The sequence below is a fragment of the Nerophis ophidion genome, linkage group LG10, assembly GCF_033978795.1.
Source record: "Nerophis ophidion isolate RoL-2023_Sa linkage group LG10, RoL_Noph_v1.0, whole genome shotgun sequence".
NCBI lineage: Eukaryota > Metazoa > Chordata > Actinopteri > Syngnathiformes > Syngnathidae > Nerophis > Nerophis ophidion.
The window spans coordinates 39213552-39233856 of NC_084620.1; the positions used below are offsets into that span (position 1 = coordinate 39213552).

At 41.6% G+C, this 20305-nt stretch overlaps 2 protein-coding genes across 4 annotated transcripts in view; one reads left to right on the forward strand and one right to left on the reverse strand.

Moving 5' to 3' along the window:
- LOC133560788 (leucine-rich repeat and fibronectin type-III domain-containing protein 4-like) overlaps positions 1 to 17875 on the forward strand; it is a 69740-nt gene extending 51865 nt beyond the window's left edge. For all 3 annotated transcript variants that reach the window (XM_061913718.1, XM_061913717.1, XM_061913716.1), the window contains one exon: positions 15134 to 17875. In XM_061913718.1, coding sequence (XP_061769702.1) covers positions 15134 to 16436 — 1303 coding nt within the window. In that variant the 3' untranslated portion in view covers positions 16437 to 17875. The remainder of the gene's footprint in view (positions 1 to 15133) is intronic.
- LOC133560789 (pyruvate carboxylase, mitochondrial-like) overlaps positions 1 to 20305 on the reverse strand; it is a 692938-nt gene that overhangs the window by 246403 nt on the left and 426230 nt on the right. The gene's annotated exons all lie outside the window — the stretch shown is intronic.

The following is a 20305-nucleotide window of genomic DNA, read 5'->3' on the forward strand; positions in this document are numbered from 1 at the left end:
AAAGTCTGGCTTAGAGGCAGTTTCTGGCTTGTAGCTCGTTTTTTTTTTTTGTCCTTAACACATTCTAAGAATAACAGGTATTATTAATATATACCTTTATTTATTGTTAAATATTGCACTGGTTTGCTTGCTTACTTCGTCAAGGTTTTGTTCAAATACCTTAGCACAGTGTTTCTCAAATGGGGGTACGCATACCCCTGGGGTTACTTGAAGGTATAAATGGTAAATGGGTTATACTTGTATAGCACTTTTCTACCTTCAAGGTACTCAAAGCGCTTTGACACTACTTCCACATTTACCCATTCACACATACATTCACACACTGATGGAGGGAGCTGCCATGCAAGGCGCCAACCAGCACCCATCAGGAGCAAGGGTGAAGTGTCTTGCTCAGGACACAACGGACGTGACGAGGTTGGTACTAGGTGGGACCCTCGGGTTGCGCACGGCCACTCTCCCCCACTGCGCCACGCCGTCCCGAATGCCAAGGGGGATGTGAGATTTTTTTTTTTTAAATGTTCTAAAAATAGCAACAATTCAAAAATCCTTTATAAATATATTTATTGTACTTCAACAAATTATGAATGTAAGTTCATAAACTGTGATAAGAAATGCAAACATTTAATATTTAGTGTTGACAGCTAGATTTCTTGTGGACATGTTCCATAATTAATAAAATATTTTTTGGTGAAGAAATGTTTAGAATTAAGTTGATGAATCCAGATGGATCTCTATTACAATCCCCAAAGAGGGCACTTTAAGTTGATGATTACTTCTATGTGTAGAAATCTTTATTTATAATAACTTGTTTATTTTTCAACAAGTTTTTAGTTACTTTTATATATTTTTTTCCAAATAGTTTACGAAAGACCACTACAAATGAGCAATATTTTGCACTGTTATACAATTTAATTAATCAGAAACTGATTACATAGTGCTGTATTTTACTTCTTTATCTCTTTTTTTCAACATAAAATGCTTTGCTGTGATTAGGGGGTACTTGAATTAAAAAATGTTCACAAGGGGTACATCACTGAAAAAAGACTGAGAACCACTGCCTTAGCATATGTTGACTTACATTGCATTGGTTTTAGTATTTTCAATGCTCGATTAGTTGTTAAACTATTTTCTTTAACAGTGTAGGCCATGGGTGTCACACTCATTTTAGTGGAAAATCTATTCCCGAGTGGTAATCATGACATGATAACTTAAAAATAAAGACAACTTCAGGTGGTTTTCTTTGTTTTACTTTGGCCCAAAATAGAGCAAGCACATTCTGAAAACGTACAAATCCCAAATAATCCTCTGGACAAAATACTTTAAATGTGTTGAAAATTCTGAGGAAATTGGTGCAGTTTCAAAAACACAACATGCTCAGAGTTTGTCTCAGTGTAACTACAAAGCCAGGATTAAACTTTCAGTCTTTCGAAGGTTGAACAAAAACACAACATGTAAACTCTTCTAGGTATCAAATACCTCCTTTGTCATGTCCACGTATCAATACAAAAATCGTAAAAAAAAAAAAAAAGCGGAAAAACTATTCAAAAGGGTTAAGTTCACTTTTCTCGTGTTTGACAGAGACATATTGTGGCAACCAGGGTGCGAAATGACAATGTGTTCGAAGCAGAAGACATAAAACGGCAGGTTTTAAATTTCATGTGGGTCGAGAAGGGGGAGCCACAGTCCCCCTTTACTATGTACCTCTTGCTTGGCCCCAGTATAAATTGTTTGCTTGCCTAGGTAGGTAGGTAGGTAGGTCTTTATTGTCATTGCACAAGTACAACACAACTTTGTTTTCAGCACAAACCCGTTCAAGACCAGACAAACAAACAGTATAACAATACAATCTAGACTGGGCTCCTGAGGGGGCCCATTCTGGAGAGGGAAAAAAACCTCCGTAGCAAAGCACATCTACGTACATATTACAACATGCATCTCGACACTAGCAACACAGGGGAGGGCGTGGGGAGCCACAGTGGCTTGCTGCAGCACTTCAGGCGCTGCCCAGCCGTCCATCACTCCTAGGGGAATCGTGTCAACATAATTGCTATTGTGACATCCAGTGGATACATTTAGAACAGAAAAAAAATACTGTTAATTTTTATACTTGGCAAACTCATCACGTGGGCCGGGTAAAATGTGTTCGCGGGCCTGATCCGTATGTTCGACACCCCTGGTCTAGGAAATAGCATAACATACAGAGCTGAGGACTTGGCCTCACAGAAAACTAGGAGAGAGACTCAACAGAGCATGTGCTGGTTGTAACCATTTTTCCTGCTGTAAATCATAGAAATTAGAAAGTATATCATTCTTGTAAATCAGGGGGGTCAAACTCATTTTAGATCAGGGGCCACATGGAGAAAAATCTACTCCAAAGTGGGCCAAACTGGTAAATTACGGCACGATAACTTAAAAAAAAAAAAGACAAATTCAGATTGTTTTCTTTGTTTAAAAATAGAACAAAATGTAAACAATCATAAAGTTGTTGTTTTTTTTGTTATTTCTTGTTGTTTTTATTTTCTGAATAAATGATGTGATAACGTTCATCAGTCAACTCATTGCTGTTAATTTTCAATCTATCAAGAAAAAAAAAGTATATCAAACAAAATTACAGGATGTTAATTATGTAGTTTGATCATTTTCCTCGACCGATGCACTAACATCTTGTTTATTTTGTACATCAGCATCATCTACGAAGATAAAACGAATAGCTATTGCGACCTCCAGTGGACACATTTAGAACAGCTGTTAATTTCATTCAAAAATTTCAGGTTCATTTTTATACTTAGCAAGACCATCCCGCGGGCCAGATAAAACCTGCTTGAAGGCTTGATCCAGCCCTCGGGCCGTACGTTTGACGCCCCTGTTCTAAATTATAAAAATGAAGCAGCCAATTCTAAAATAATGACTGAATTATAAAGTACATCACTTCTCGCTTGCCGTTAAACAACAATAGAGGTTTCCTGCTGGGCAATCAAAGTATGAAACCACCTGAAGCCAGCAGAGAACCAATGCCGCAGCGAGAAAATAACGAGAACGAGGGTGGATGGCGCCTACAAAGGGGGGCTGACATACATTGGAGAGGAAACATGCTGGGGAGACGACAGACACGGAAAAGCCGGGAGCGGCGAATTACGAAAGCAGAGCGCCATAAAAGGCTGGAAGCGCAAGGAAAAAGGGGAATGAACATGAGTGGAATCACTGACATTATTTTTGCAGTGTATCGCCCATTTAGTGCTGCTCACACTGGGCCTGCAAAGTCGCACCAAAGCACAATGGATTAGGATGCGAGGAGTAACAGCAATGAGAAGTAGTCCAAGATACCGTTAATTCTTTGAGGTTCCACATAAAAGTTAAAGTACACACACACTAGGTGTGGTGAACTGTGTTGTCTGTATTTAAACCCATCCTCTTGGTCACCCTCTGGGAGGTGAGGGGAGCAGTGAGCAGCAGCAGTGGCCGCGCCCGGGAATCTTTTTTGGTGATTAAACCCCCAGTTCCAACCCTTGAAGTATTCAGCATCAAGCGTGTCTCAAGGTTTGGCAAGTATGGAGACAGGAGAGCAGATCATCGTTTGTGTAGTCCCTCCTTTTTCTCTCGTCTGATGTCACACTCGCTGGCAAACAAGAGGCGACAAAGAGAAAAAGAGTGGGAAATAAAACCTTTCCCCGCAGCCACACGGGTACTAATAAGTACCTCCTGTAGCAGCAGTGCGGAGAACGCCACCCCCCCACCCCCCCATACCCCGAGTTCTCCCACCACCTTCCCTCCTGTTGCGTTGACATTCTATTTAAATCTGTGTTTGTCTGTGTCAGTGTGCCTTTGAAAGGATTAACCGTAATTAGAGGCACGGAGACCAAGCACACACTTGCTGCGTGCAATGACACGTCGGCTGGAAATAAACTGACGAGTTTGAAAGAACTGCTGAGAAAAATTCCATCCGTACATGCATTCCACGGTAGTTCAACACGATAAGCCAGAAAGATCGTACAGTTTGAAGCGCACTAAACTTTGACAAGACCAACCACTTACCCCGACACTCCTGAACCGCCGGATTGTGTTCACAGCTCAACAAAACACCACTGTAGTGTATTGTAGTGTGTTTAGCTACCGAATATTTGGTACCGACTGTTAGGGAACTGACAAGAAAATGCGTGGACAACTTGAAAAAGATTGGCTAAAAACAAGGCTATCAGGCAAACTACTTATTCACAAGTCATTGATTGTGTGTCTAATGATTATAAAACCTTGTGTATATACAATATATTGCCGAAAGTATTTGACCACACATCCAAATGATCAGAATCAGGTGTCCTAATCACTTGACCGGGTGTATAAAATCCAGCACCTAGGCATGGAGAGTGTTTCTACAAACATTTGTTAAAGAATGGGCCACTCTCAGGAGCTCAGTGATTTCCACCGTGGAACTGTCATAGGATACCGCATTTGCAACAAATCCAGTCGTGAAATTTCCCCGCTCCTAAATATTCCAAAGTCAACTGTTGGCTTTATAACAAGAAAATGTAAGACTTTGGGAACAACAGCAACTCAGCCACCAAGTATTGTAATAGGCCACGTAAACTGACAGAGAAGGGTCAGCTGATGCTGAAGCGCATAGTGCGAAGAGGTCACCGAATTTCCGCACAGTCATAACTTTAACTTTGGTGTGTTTAGCTACAGTACATTTGGTACCGACTGTTAGGGAACTGACAAGAACTTGTGTGGAAAACTGGAACAAAATTGGCTAAAAACAAGGCTATCACGCAAACTACTTATTCACAAGTCTAACGATTATAAAACCTTGTGTATATACAATATATTGCTGAAAGTAATTGTTATCCAAATTATCAGAATCAGGTGTCCTAATCACTTTACCAGGTGTATAAAATGAAACACCTAGGCATGGAGACTGTTTCTACAAACATTTGTGGAAGAATGGGCCGCTCTCAGGAGCTCAGTGATTTCCAGCATGGAATTGTCCTAGGATACCGCATTTGCAACAAATCCAGTCGTGAAATTTCCCCGCTCCTAAATATTCCAAAGTCAACTGTCGGCTTGATTATAAGAAAATGGAAGAGTTTGGGAACAACAGCAACTCAGCCACCAAGTGGTAGGCCACGTAAACTGATAGAGAAGGGTCAACTGATGCTGAAGCGCATAGTGCGAAGAGGTCACCGACTTTCTCCATAGTCAGAACTTTAACTTTAGTGTGCTTAGCTACAGAACATTTGGTACCGGCTGTTAGGGAACTGACAAGAACTTGTGTAGAAACTTGAACAAGATTGGCTGAAAACAAAGCTATCAGGCAAAATATCAGCAGGATTTAGCAAGTACTAATTCACAATTCACTGATTATGCATCTAACGATTATAAAATCTTGTGGATATACACTATATTGCCTAAAGTATTTGGCCACCCATCCAAATTATCAGAATCAGGTGTCCTAATCAACCACAGATGTATAAAACCAAGCACTTAGACACGGAGACTGTTTCTACAAACATTTGTGAAAGAATAGGCCGCTCATAGGATGCCACCTGCGCAACAAATCCAGTCGTGGAATTTCCTCGCTCCTAAATATTCCAAAGTCAACTGTCGGCTTTACTAGAAGAAAATGGAAGAGTTTGGGAACAACAGCAACTCAGCCACCAAATAGTAGGCCACGTGAACTGACAGAGAGGGGTCAGCGGATGCTGAAGCGCATAGTGCAAAGAGTTTCTGCACAGTCAGTTGCTACAGAGCTCTAAACTTTATGTGACCTTCCAATTAGCCCACGTACAGTACGCAGAGAGCTTAATGGAACGGGTTCCCATGGCTGAGCAGCTGCTAAACCATATATTACCAAGTCTAATGCAAAACGTGGGATGCAGTGGTGTAAAGCACTTTGCCACTGGACTCTAGAGCAGTGGAGACGCGTTCTCTGAAGTGATGAATGGCGCTCTTCCATCTGGCAATTTGATGGACAAGTCGGTTTGGAGGTTGCCAGGAGTGTGAAATTTGGTGGAGGAGGAATTGTGGTGTGGGATTGTTTTTCAGGAGTTGGGCTTGGCCCTTTAGTTCCAGTGAACTTTGAATGCTCCAGGATACCAAAACATTTTGGACAATTCCATGCTTCCAACCTTGTGGGAACATTTCGGAGCGGGTCACTCCTCTTCCAACATGACTGTGCACCAGTGCACAAAGCAAGGTCCATAAAGACATGGATGACAGAGTATAGTGTGGATTTGAACATGACTGGCCTGCACAGAGTCCTGACCTTAACCTAATAGAACACCTTTGAGATGAATTAGAACGGAGACTGAGAGCCAGGCCTTCTCAACCAACATCAGTGTGTGACACTTTTGAAAGAATGGTGGAAAATTCCTATACCACACTCCAAAACCTTGTCGACAGCCTTCCCAGAAGAGTTGAAGCTGTAATAACTGCAAAAGGTGGACCCACATTATACTGAACCCTATGGGTTAGGAATGGGATGGAACTTTAAGTTCATATGTGAGTCAAGGCAGGTGGCCAAATACTTTTGGCAATGTAGTGTATGTATTACATGTAGAAATGCAACGATAAAGGACAAACCGCGGTAACAATCCCGACGGCTTGTATCGTTAGTATAGTACCGTTTTAAGTTAAAATAATGGTAAAACCGTGATTGATAACTACACTTTGATAAACTCACTGACCGGTGAAACTGATATTGAGCTAGCTTCAATGCTAACATGAATACTAAGAGACATTAACATCTTGAAGAAAGGACATGGCCCAATCCAAACCTATATATATATATATATATATAGGTTTGGATTTCCTATACATATACTGTATATATATATATATATATATATATATATATATATATATATATATAGGAAATACTTGAATTTCAGTGAATTCTAGCTATAAATATACTTCTCCCCCGTTAGCCCCAATTTCCCGAATTCGGAGGTCTCAAGGTCGGCAAGTATGATTTCTGGTGCTCCTAACAACTGTAAACTTGATTCAGTCTCTACAAAAGAGTGGGGATACAGTATGCAAAGAGAGTGGGTGAAGAGGAAGATGAAATGTAAGATGAAGGTAAATTTAAGAGAGAGAGAAAGGCTGGAGAAGAAAAAAAGAGTCACCTTCGTTGCTGAATAACGGTACGCACGGTTATAGCCGTGGCTAATGGAGACGCAGAACAATGTCTGATGGAAAAAGCAGGATGTGTGCGTGTTGGTGGGAGGGCGAGCAGAGGTGGTTGGGTGGCAGAGTGGGTGGTTTGTGGAGCGTGGCGAGGTAAGGGAGTGCGGGGATTGTCAAATGTGTTTTGATGGATTTGTGGCTGGCAGGACAAATATCTCAGAGGTGAGAGAGGCAGGGTGGGCACGCACAAACAAGAGTGCGCCTATTTGGAATGTGGTAACTCTTAAAAAAAAAAAAAAAGGGGGACAAAGTCAGGAATAAATGCACACAAAAAAGGTTGTAGGTGGATAATTAGTGAATAGAACTGAAGGGAGACAAAGAAGTGTTGAATGGCAGGATTAGTGAAGTCAAGTGGAGTATATTTATATAGCGCTTTTCCATAGTTAACCTATTATCTGAGTTATATTTAAACCAGTGTGGGTGGCACTGGGAGCAGGTGAGTAAAGTGTCTTGCCCAAGGACACAACAGCATAGACTAGGATGGCGAAAGCGGGATCGAACCTGGAACCCTCAAGTTGCTGGCACGGCCACTCTACCGACCGAGCTATACCGCCCCAAGATTAGGACAAGTATTTAAAGTACGCATGCGCGGGAAATCCTCCAGTGTTGCTTTGTGTGCAAGTTCTTAAAATTAAATGTAACTTATCTGAACAATATCCAGTGTTGTGGGGCCCTATTGTAGTGAATCACACCTGAGGCATCATAAATTAATCAAATCTTTAATGGACACATGAAAGTAAACAATGCGATAAAGAAAATTTTACATCGATCAATCTACAAACCCCGTTTCCATATGAGTTGGGAAATTGTGTTAGATGTAAATATAAACGGAATACAATGATTTGCAAATCCTTTTCAACCCATATTTAATTGAATGCACTACAAAGACAACATATTTGATGTTTAAACTAGTAAAATATATTTATTTTTATGCAAATAATAATTAACCTTAGAATTTCATGGCTGCAACACGTGCCAAAGTAGTTGGGAAAGGGCATGTTCACCACTGTGTTACATCACCTTTTCTTTTAACAACACTCAATAAACATTTGGGAAATGAGGAAACTAATTGTTGAAGCTTTGAACGTGAAATTCTTTCCCATTCTTGTTTTATGTAGAGCTTCAGTCGTTCAACAGTCCGGGGTCTCCGCTGTCGTATTTTACGCTTCATAATGCACACATTTTCGATGGGAGACATGTCTGGACTGCAGGCGGGCCAGGAAAGTACCCACACTCTTTTTTTATGAAGCCACGCTGTTGTAACACTTGTCTTGCTGAAATAACCAGGGGCGTCCATGAAAAAGACGGCGCTTAGATGGCAGCATATATTGTTCCAAACCCTGTATGTACCTTTCAGCATTAATGGTGCCTTCACAGATGTGTAAGTTACCCATGCCTTGGGCACTAATGCACCCCCATACAATCACAGATGCTGGCTTTTGAACTTTGCGTTGATAACAGTCTGGATGGCTCGCTTCCCCTTTGGTCCGGATAACACGATGTCAAATATTTCCATCCATCCATCCATCCATTTTCTACCGCTTATTCCCTTTTGGGGTCGCGGGGGGCGCTGGCGCCTATCTCAGCTACAATCGGGCGGAAGGCGGGGTACACCCTGGACAAGTCGCCACCTCATCGCAGGGCCAACACAGATAGACAGACAACATTCACACTCACATTCACACACTAGGGACCATTTAGTGTTGCCAATCAACCTATCCCCAGGTGCATGTCTTTGGAGGTGGGAGGAAGCCGGAGTACCCGGAGGGAACCCACGCATTCACGGGGAGAACATACAAACTCCACACAGAAAGATCCCGAGCCTGGATTTGAACCCAGGACTGCAGGACCTTCGTATTGTGAGGCAGACGCACTAACCCCTCTGCCACCGTGAAGCCCAATATTTCCAAAAACAATTTGAAATGTGGACTCATCAGACCAGAGAACAGTTTTCCACTTTGACACGGTCCATCTTACATGAGCTCTGGCCCATTTATCAACAACATTTCTGGATGTTGTTGATAAATGGCTTTCGCTTTGCATAATAGAGTTGGGTTGAAAAAGATTTGCAAATCATTGTATTCTGTATATATTTACATCTAACACACTTTCCCAACTCATATGGAAACAGGGTTTGTAGGAATGTAGATATTTGGTCAGGACACTCCTCACTCTTTTGCCTTCACCTTCATTGGCATTTCGTTTTTGGTGAGTTTATATACTCTGGACCTAAACGTTGAGTCCACGACAAACATGGCGGACAATAACTAATACAGTCTGCTTTGCCAGTCCAAAAGCAATCGCGGTTTTCCGTAATCTTCCCTCGGTGGCCAAGTAACACAAAACACACGCCACATTTTTTTAATAACATCCACGGGAGCCTGCATTCTCGTTGTCTCTCCTCCGACAAATGGACAACGTTTTTTACTACGTAGAATTACAGCTGACCTGGACATTGGAAAGTTCTCTTGCCGTCTGAGAAGTGTTGTATCCCAAATAGCTGCAATCGTTTTCTCTTCAGGTATTCATGTGTGATTTCCACAAGCGTCTGTACATGTCTGGATGACTCCCCTCCATATTTCCGGTGGTTAGCTCCGATTTACAAAACCGCTTAATTATGAAACTGGCTGTGAGGTCACTTCCGTTTCTGGCGTCACAAACTCAGTTTGTAAGCGATCGATGAGTGCATACAAAGCTATGAGCCGGAGATTCAAGAAATACACGGCGCACTTACCCGTGTAAAAAATGATTCAAGGTAGCAACCTTAAACGATGGTTTAGTGTGGCTGAAACGGTGCTTGGGCTAAATAATTATTCATTTAAGGGGTTATCCGGCTTAGTGTAGACAGGGCCATAAAGTGTGTGTGTGTTTATGACAGTGTGCAAATTAAATCCAAATGACATGCTTAATTAAATCCACACGCACATTCAATACGGCAAGATTAAGCAAAATACAAACGGTATGCATTTAAATGTGTTGCTATTGTCTGACTTCAATGCAAACCCCTGCGGTTTTTCTCCAGCAAATGACATGACACATGCAAAACATGAATGTCAGAAGGCCATGTATACAAGCTTTTCATTTAAAATGCTACACAATTGGGCCAAATAATGAACCTTCGCCATGGCGACACACGCGCCACTCTCCGGCGAAAGAGGAGTTCATTAGTGGATTTTTGCCGGTGATAGGTATCAATCAGTTCTTCAGGAGGAGACTTGAAGGAGGTGCTGAGGAAAATAGAGGTTGAGTTGCTTCCGCTAAAGAAAAAATGGTTTGGTATTAATAAGTAATCTATAAATAATAGGAAAACTAAATTTATATTGTTTAGTGGTGCAAGGACAATTTGTGAAGCAAAATTTAAATTTAAATCCAGTGCAAATTAATAGAGTAAATGAAAATAAGTTCTTGGGAATAATAATTGATCATAAATTACGTTGGAAACTGCAGATTGAATATATAAAGGGAAAAATATCAAAATCCATTGCTATTCTTTGTAAAGTAAGACACGTGCTGAATAAGAAATGTCTGCATATGTTGTATTATACTTTTATGTATCCATATCTAATCCATATCTAAAAATGTCTGCATATGTTGTATTATACTTTTATGTATCCATATCTAAAATATCGTGTTGCAGTTTGGGGAAATGTTTATAAAACTACCACTGACCCAATAATAAAACTTCAAAAAAGGGTAATTAGAATAATACACAAAGTGTGCTTCTATAAATTCTAATGTGTTAACATTTTCAGATATTGTGTTTTTAAAAACAATGGAAAATGTGTTTCGAGTAAAGAACAACAACTTTTCAGCTTGTAATCTTAGTAGGGTTGTACAGTATAGCGGTATTAGTATAGTACCACGATACTGATGAATCATTTTCGGTACTATACCACTTGTGAAGCGTACCGATCCCGCATCCCCCTCGCGCCCGCGTCGAAGTCATGTCCTGACATTGCTGGTTTTACGAGCAGACGAGCATGTTCGGCAGTGCACAATCAAGGAGTAGTTACAAACAGACAATGTGCGTGGACAGAAAAGGGAGAACCGACGCATTTTGGATTAAAAACTAACAATAAAGGTGAAGTTGTAACACTGAAACGCCCTCAGGAAAATGTACTTTAAGACATGGCTAGCTAGCTAGCGGCTAACGTCCATCCGCCGTTAGCAGTTTTAGCTATTTCTAAGTCACTAATCCTGGTACCAATGGCGACAAATAAAGGAAGTTTCTTACAAGTAACATCCCTGCAGGACGAGGAAGAGCTAAACATGATCACTACACACCGTAGCTCACCGGCATCCAAATGTAAACAAACGCTATTGGTAGATCTACACCTAACATCCACTGTAACGATATCAAGTACAAGCACGTATCTAGTCGATACTACTATGATTACGTCAATATTTTTTGGCATCACATCTTCTTTCCTTTTTTTAAATGTTTATTATGTTTATAAACTCAGGAAATATGTCCCTGGACACATGAGGACTTTGAATATGACCAATGTATGATCCTGTAACGACTTGGTATCGGATTGATACCCAAATTTGTGGTATCACCGAAAACTAACGTAAAGTATCAAGCAGCAGAAGAATAAGTGATTATTACATTTTAACAGAAGTGTAGATAGAACATGTTAAAAGCGAAAGTAAGCAGATATTAACAGTAAATGAACAAGTAGATTAATAATTCATTTTCTACCACTTGTCCTTCATAACGCTGACAAAATAATAGAATGATAAATGACACAATATGTTACTCCATATGTCAGCAGCTAAATTGGGAGCCTTTGTTTGTTTACTTAGTAATAAAAGACAAGTTGTCTTGTATGTTCACTATTTTATTTGAGGACAAACTTGCAACAAGAAACATGTTTAATGTACCCTAATATTTTGTGATAAAATAAAGACAAAAATGTAATTTTTTGTGGTCCCCTTTATAAAGAAAATTACCGAAAAGTATCAAAATAGTTTTAGCAGCGGTACCAAAGTATTGGGTTTTTTTTCAACACTAATCTTAAGGTTATTTGTATTAAGAGGGGATAACTATAATTTACGAGGGATATTGGTTTTTGAAATATTTTAAGTAAGAACAAATATAAAATTCAAATGTATGTATTTCAATTTTAGAAGTGAAATGGTGGAACAAGCTGAGGGATGAGTTGAAGACATGTAGTTCTTTGTTAAGGTTTAAGAAAGCCTTGACAGGTGAAATAATGGAAAATTAGAAAATATAGCAACAATTCCGTCCCATTGATTTTTGGAAAACTGATGTTCCAGGCAATTAAATTTTTTGTGAATGTATAGGATAGGCAAATATAAGCCTATTCCTTTTTCGGTCATTTCTTTTTCTTTGTCAATATGTATAATATGTGCTGTTAAATTGATCACACAAAATGGTTTGATTACCGTATTTCTCGGACTATAAGTCGCAGTTTTTTTTATAGTTTGGCCGGGGGTGCGACTTATACTTAGGAGCGACTTATGTGTGAAATTATTAAGTCATTACCGTAAAATATCAAATAATATTATTTAACTCAATCACGTAAGAGACTAGACGTATAAGATTTCATGGGATTTAGCAATTAGGAGTGACAGATTGTTTGGTAAACGTATAGCATGTTTGATATGTTATAGTTATTTGAATGACTCTTACCATAATATGTTACGCTAACATACCAGGCACCTTCTCAGTTGGTTATTTATGCGTCATATAACATACACTTATTCAGCCTGTTGTTCACTATTCTTAATTTTATTTTAAATTGCCCTTCAAATGTCTATTCTTGGTGTTGGGTTTTATCAAATAAATTTCCCCCCAAAAATGCGACTTATACTCCAGTGCGACTTACATATGTTTTTTTCCTTCTTTGTTGTGTATTTTCGGCCGGTGCGACTTTTACTCCGGAGCGATTTATACTTCGAAAAATACAGTATATGAACGAAATAAACCCATTTCATTTTAATCTACAGTGACATCCAGGTGCTTTATTGAGAAAGCCAGGTTTGGCAAGACTTACTATAGCACAACATTATTTTTTTGCACAAAACGCATATGACACAACTCTGCAGAAGTTGATAAATGCATGTGAAAACAATATGCCGCCATGTTGCCATCCACCCTATCTTTGAAAGGAAGCAACGCGGTAGACCTCTGAAAAATGCCTACCTCTTTAGGACCACCATTTCTAGATATATAGAGATTATTATTTACAACATTAATAAGGTATAAATACTATGCAACTATAAAAAAGGTAAGCTTTTGGTCAAACATTTTTTTGTTTGTGATTGTTTTTTAATTGTCATTATTTACTTCAAGTTATTACAGTATGTGTCTATACACAAATGTATTTATTTATTTTTAATTATGTCAGCACCAGAAGTCCTAAAATCAGCTGTTCACCTGGCGGGGTTTTTTACGGGGATGAATAGGGAAGTCCTTCGTCTTGTTTTATCATTAAGTTAAAATAAAAGTACCCATGATTGTCACACACACACACACACACACACAAGGTGTGACGAAATTATTCTCCGCAATTGACCCATCACCCTTGATCACCCCCTGAGAGGTGAGGGGAGCAGTGAGCAGCGCACACACACACACACACACACACACACACACACACACACACACAAGGTGTGGCGGAATTATTCTCTGCATTTGACCCATCACCCTTGATCACCCCCTGGGAGGTGAGGGGAGCAGTGAGCAGCAGCAGTGAGCAGCAGCGGTGGCTGCGCCCGTGAATAATTTTTGGTGATTCAACCCCCAATTCTAACCTTTGATGCTGAGTGTAAAGCAGGGAAGTTTGATTGATTGATTGATTGATTGATTGAAACTTTTATTAGTAGATTGCACAGTTCAGTACATATTCCGTACAATTGACCACTAAATGGTAACACTCGAATAAGTTTTTCAGCTTGTTTAAGTCGGGGTCCACGTAAATCAATTCATGGTACATGTAATTGGTCATACATTGCTGCCTTGGCACCTGTCAATGTTTACTTTAGTGTGAACATTAAATCAACCAAATAAATCCTGACTTTGGAGCAATGTTCACGGACTCTCAATAAGATGGAATGGTTTTCCATATTGGAACCATGATTACGGTCTTAAGTTGTTCACCGGGCCTCATACAGGGCGGTATAGCTCGGTTGGTAGAGTGGCCGCGCCAGCAACTTGAGGGTTACAGGTTTGATTCCCGCTTCCGCCATCATAGTCAATGCTGTTGTGTCCTTGGGCAAGACACTTTACCCACCTGCTCCCAGTGCCACCCACACTGGTTTAAATGTAACTTAGATATTGGGTTTCACTATGCAAAGTGCTTTGAGTCACTAGAGAAAAGTGCTATATAAATATAATTCACTTCAATTCATATGGAAGGTACTTATCCTTGTTGATGTCTCAAGAGGGTTAGAAATACAAGAACACACACACACACACGTTTATTTTATTATGCTACAAAAAACATGTGGATGCTGGGTAAAAAAATTAATAAAATGCCTACGTGGTTTGTTTGTTCTCACGGCTGCTTTTGAAAACATATTCATTCCCAGCCAAGTCTTGGTTTAAAAGCACAAAATAAGCATTCGCCGATCACACATTTGCAGCGGGGCAACACAACTAACTGCCTTGTAGCGACACACTGACACAACTGATGGCTATTTCACTTTGACAAAAGCCCCGAAAATGCCTCAGCCTTACTGTAATCCCGCTAACACCTAAAATGTCCTCTTAAAAGGTGCGAAGGCCTACAAAATGGCCTGACGTTTGCTTCCGCGAGCTATTCCAACGTCACACACACTGATGCACACAAACTGGCTCCCTGGGCACACTTTTTCTCTATAGCCTCATTTTCCCTTCCTGCTGTATTCACTCCTTCCCCCGGGTTTTCTCTCCATTTCTACCGCTATTTTACATTCCGCCCTAACCTTCCTGTTGTTTCTCTCTCTTTAGGATCCTACCGTCGACCAGTGACCGCTTCATGTTGAAGAATTTGGTGTCGGGAGTAGATTACAACCTGTGCGTGTTAGCCATTTTCGATGACTCCATCACGACACTGGCGGCGACCAGAGTGCTGGGCTGCGCCTCCTTCTCCACCAAGGACGTTTACCCGGCCTGCAGCTCCCTGCAGGCTCACTTCCTGGGAGGGACGCTGACCATCTTGGTCGGAGGCGTGGTGGTCGTCACACTCCTCGTGTTTACTGTTGCGCTAATGGTTCGCCATCGCGTCTGCAACCACGCCGACCACATCATTTGTCACAACAGCAACGCAGAGGCCGGAGTCGGGGTTTGTGGTCAGGGCGGAGGCGTGTTGGCTCGTGATAAAGGAGGGGAAAGAGGTGGGTGCTACCAGTCCAACGGTTCTGGGGACGTGATGATGGTAGTCCTACCTAATGGTCTGCCGTCCAAGAGAACGGAGGCCAAGGAAAAGGAAGCGGCTGATTCCGCTTCGGCTCATCCACCGAAAGTCCCCCCGAAGCCCAGAATCAAGCCTAAGGTCAACCTGGAGCAGTTTCTTTCCGCCGGAGGCGTGGTGTCCACCATGGCGGGAGCAGGAGGGGAGATGGCCTTGGTGGTGCGGCAGAGGAAGCTGGACAAGGCCCTGGAGTACACTTCTGAAAGTGACAGAACTCCGCTCTACTATTCCCCCTCCATCTCATCCACCCTGCCTCGCCAATCACGCTCCAGGGAATGCCCAAGACCCCGCCTGGAGCAAGAGCTGACCAATCACGCCAGCTTCTCCTTGGCAACGCCCCTAAGAGACTCTGACCTGCTGGACTGGAGGATAACATCCACCAGCAGGGACAAATGGAACTCCTCTCAGGCTTATCAGAGCCCTGTTTCACCTCTTAGCCCCTGTGGGGCCGTCAGCAAGCGGCGACACTCACTGGACATGGGCTCCTCTGTTGCCCTTGCAACCGATGCGGCCACAACCGTTGCCAAACGCTACGGCGCCGTCAGCTACGCCAAAAGGCTGAGCGTGATCTGGACCAGGCGGAGCCAGTCTCTTCACGGGATGCTGGTGCAGTGCGCCTCCACCACAAGCACCGCCTCCTCAAACACCAGTGAGGAGGGTGAAGGCGGCACAGGATTTGGGGGGCATTGCGAGTTCCAGCGTGGATACATCCACGCTTATAACACCACCAACTCCAACTCTAACACCGAGGTTGCCGCTGGCAGAGCTATAAAAGACAGGGGCAGGGACAAAGCAAAGGACGGACGGAGCGCTGAAGAGCTGGAGGAAAGTGTCGTGTAGAACGTCTGTAGGAGAAGATTGGCGTGCTCGTGGTTCGGAGAAGAAAAGAAGACTGCAGATGACAGATGAAGGATTGTAGCTAAATAAGGGAAACAAGATCAAATTAAATAACCAAGAATAGAGAGGCTTGACAATAAATAGCCTGAGGGGGGTTAAAAGAGAGTCAGAAACACAAGCAAAGGTTTTCCAAGTAAATAGAGAAAGGACGGGAACAAAGCACTAGATAAGGTTAAGAACTCAGCGTGGATCCCAGAAAATCCTCAACACTAGTAGAAGCAACCTCAACCCACACAACACCACCCGGCTATGCGCTGGATCAAGCACCATCGCCGGCACTGCAGGGGAGGTCAACAAATTACATTTGGATGTGGCATCGACTTAGTCAATGTGGGGTTTTTTTTAGTTTTTTTTGTGACTCAGCTAAACGCAATGAATGTGACTTCTCTGTGTCCTCTGTGTCTGCACTTTGGCCGACCATGCCTCTGGATTATAGGAGCATAAATACAGAGCTGGCCGTGATCAATCGATGTGCGCCGGCGGCGCCGCGGTGGAGCACGGACATTATTAAACGACGCCCGGATTACAATGGAGTCGATATGGATTACAAAATAGTGGAGGTGTGTGATGGAAAGTTTCCATGCTGCTTAGTGGTGTGCATGCGAAGACCGGATCAGGGAGGGGATGTGTGTGTTTGTGTTGGGTGTTTTCCAGTCGACTGTTCCTGTTACATATGTTTTTAATGTTTTGGCAAGGCGCTGGGAACAAGGACCATTCCGTTAGTCAAAGGCTCAAGAGTTGAAAGACATAATTATTTATTATTTTTGCAATTTGGACTGAAAGCAACAGTGAGATGTTTTTTTTTTTGTTTTGTTTTTTCTTGGAGGGACTTTATTCGTGCCACACGAATTGTTTTTCTATGAAACCGTGAATGTTTTCAGAAAGGATGCACTATAAAGAGGACGCAGACATCTTGAGCCGGTTGGGACTTCAAAGCATTAAAGTGGGACAACAAAACAAGACGATCTAACTCCAATCAAAAGAGTACATATATATAGTATATAAATATACTGTATATATCTACGCAGACTACAATAATTGTATTTGTCGCACTGTGTGTTTCAGTTCTTCAGACTTTTCTGGCAAAGATGTTAGGCAAAACAAAAAAAACAAAAAAAATAGAGAAAATGTGATTCATCATTTTTCATTTTGGGGAAATTTCCAATTGGTGACGGGTAGGCATAAAACAAAGATATAAAGCACACAAAGCACAAACACAAGCCTATGAAAACGAAACATTACTGTTGTTCCCTTACTACCTTTTTTTTTTTAGTTTTGCCAAAGTTAATATTGTTCTCTTGACATGATATGAATAAAAAAAATACATGTATGTAACACTGACTGCCTCATGAACAAAAAAAATAAGACAATGCCCAACTTGAGTGCGGTCATTCATGGATGGATTTTTTTTTTTTGCGGCACGGTGGAAAAGGGGTTAGTGCGTCTGCCTTAAAATACGAAGGTCCTGAGTAGTCTTGGGTGATTGGGGGGATCTTTCTGTGTGGAGTTTGCATGTTCTCCCCGTGACTGCGTGAGTTTCCTCCGGGTACTCCGGCTTCTTCCCACCTCCAAAGACATGCACCTGGGGATAGGTTGATTGGCAACACTAAATGGTCCCTAGTGTGTGAATGTGAGTGTGAATGTTGTCTGTCTATCTGTGTTGGCGCTGTGATGAGGTGGCGATTTGTCCAGGGTGTACCCCGCCCTCCGTCCGATTGTAGCTGAGATAGGCTCCAGTGCCCCCGCGACCCCAAAGGGAATATGCGGTAGAAAATGGATGGATGGATGGATGGATTTTGCAGAAGTTGGACTTAACTCTCAGGGCAAAAATCCCGGCCCTGATTTGACTATTAAAACATTCGGAGTAACTCAGAGCCATGTGTATAAGCCTGTAGTAGACATACACTGCTTCGCACATGGAGAGCATCTGTCTGTAGCTAAAAAAAAAAACTGTGTGTGATATTTACATGGTGGTCATTAGAATCCTGCGATGAGATGGCGACTTGTCCAGGGTGTACTCTGCCTTCCGCCCGAATGCAGCTGAGATAGGCTCCAGTGACCCCCTGGACCCCGAACGGGACAAGCGGTAGAAAATGGATGGATGTATGGATGGATGGATGGACGGATGGCTCATCAGAATCAGAATCAAAAATACTTGATTAATCCCAGAGGAGAAATTAAGATTTTCATCACAACCCCATTCACGATCAGAAAAACATTACAAGGAGACAGAATAGGATCGCAGAAGGGTCTGCTAACTTCGGGCGCCCCTTACAAAAAAGGTGAGAAACAGCCAAACGCCTGGGCCCCTGGAGAGGGGGGTCCAGACTGAGGCCAAGGGAGAAAAAAATCTCATAGCCATAGCACACATAAGCACGTGTAAGAGGGAAACATCAAACATCAAAGAACACAAATTATATCAAAGACATTAAAAGAGCAGAGCTGATGCAACCAACCTATACATCCAGCAACAAGAGTAAAAACACCCCAAAAAAAAATATACACTGTGGTGGCCTCTGCGGTGTTCCACGCCATTGTCAGGTGGGGGGGGGGGAAATGGCCAAAGACAGGAGCAGACCCAACAAAGCAACTAAGAGAGCCAACGCCACCCTCGGCCACCCAGCAACTCTCTGCCAGTGTCCAGCCCATTAGATACAGTGTGCTCCTAGGGGTGTAACGGTACGTGTATTTGTATTGAACCGTTTCGGTACGGGGGTTCCGGTTCGGTGTGGAGGAGTACAGAACGAGTTCCACAGGAACATGTGAAGTAGCCGCCAATGCTAAAGTCTTAACAAGCTGCTCCGCTCCATTCTGCCTCTGTCTCCTGCATCGTACCCTGCAATGTCCCTCACACACACCCATCTGATTGATTACACCTGTAGCGGTAACAAGCCAATCAGCAGTGCGTATTCAGAGCGCATCTAGTCAGCGCTTCAGCGTCGAGCAGATAGTTGTTTAGTAGGTCAGCAGCGGACTCTCCCCAAATTATACTAAACACTTCCAAGTCAACTACTTTCTAAACATCACTATGAGCCCGTTGACCTTCTTTTAGCGTAACGTTAGCTCATTTTGCGGTGTGTGCGTGGGTGTGTGTTTGTTACGGACAGTGTTGATTGAGGTGTGTTGAAGCAGCAAAAAAGGACATTATGTTAAATGAAGAGTTTCTGTCTGTGATAGTGTATATCAGGGGTCACCAACGTTGTGCCCGTAAGGACTAGATGAGTAGCCCGCTGGCCTGTTCTAAAAATAGCTCAAATTGCAGCACTTAACAGTGAGCTGCCTCTATTTTTTAAATGTTATTTATTTACTAGCAAGCTGGTCTCGCTTTGCCCGACATTTTTAATTCTAAGAGAGACAAAACTCAAATAGAATTTGAAAAATCCAAGAAAAGATTTTAAAGACATGGTCTTCACTTATTTAAATAAATTCATTTATTTTTTTTACTTTGCTTCTTATAACTTTTAGAAAGACAATTTTACAGAAAATAATCCAACCTTAAAAATGATTTTAGGATTTTTAAACTCATATACCTTTTTACCTTTTCAATTCCTTCCTCTTCTTTCCCGACAATTTAAATCAATGTTCAAGTGATTTTATTTTTATTGTAAAGAATAATAATTACATTTTAATTAATTCTTCATTTTAGCTTCTGTTTTTTCGACGAAGAATATTTGTGAAATATTTCTTCAAACTTATTATGATTAAAATTCATAAAATGATTCTGGCAAATCTAAAAAATCTGTAGAATCAAATTTAAATCTTATTTTAAAGTCTTTTGAGTTTCTTTTAAAATGTTTGTTCTGGAAAATGTA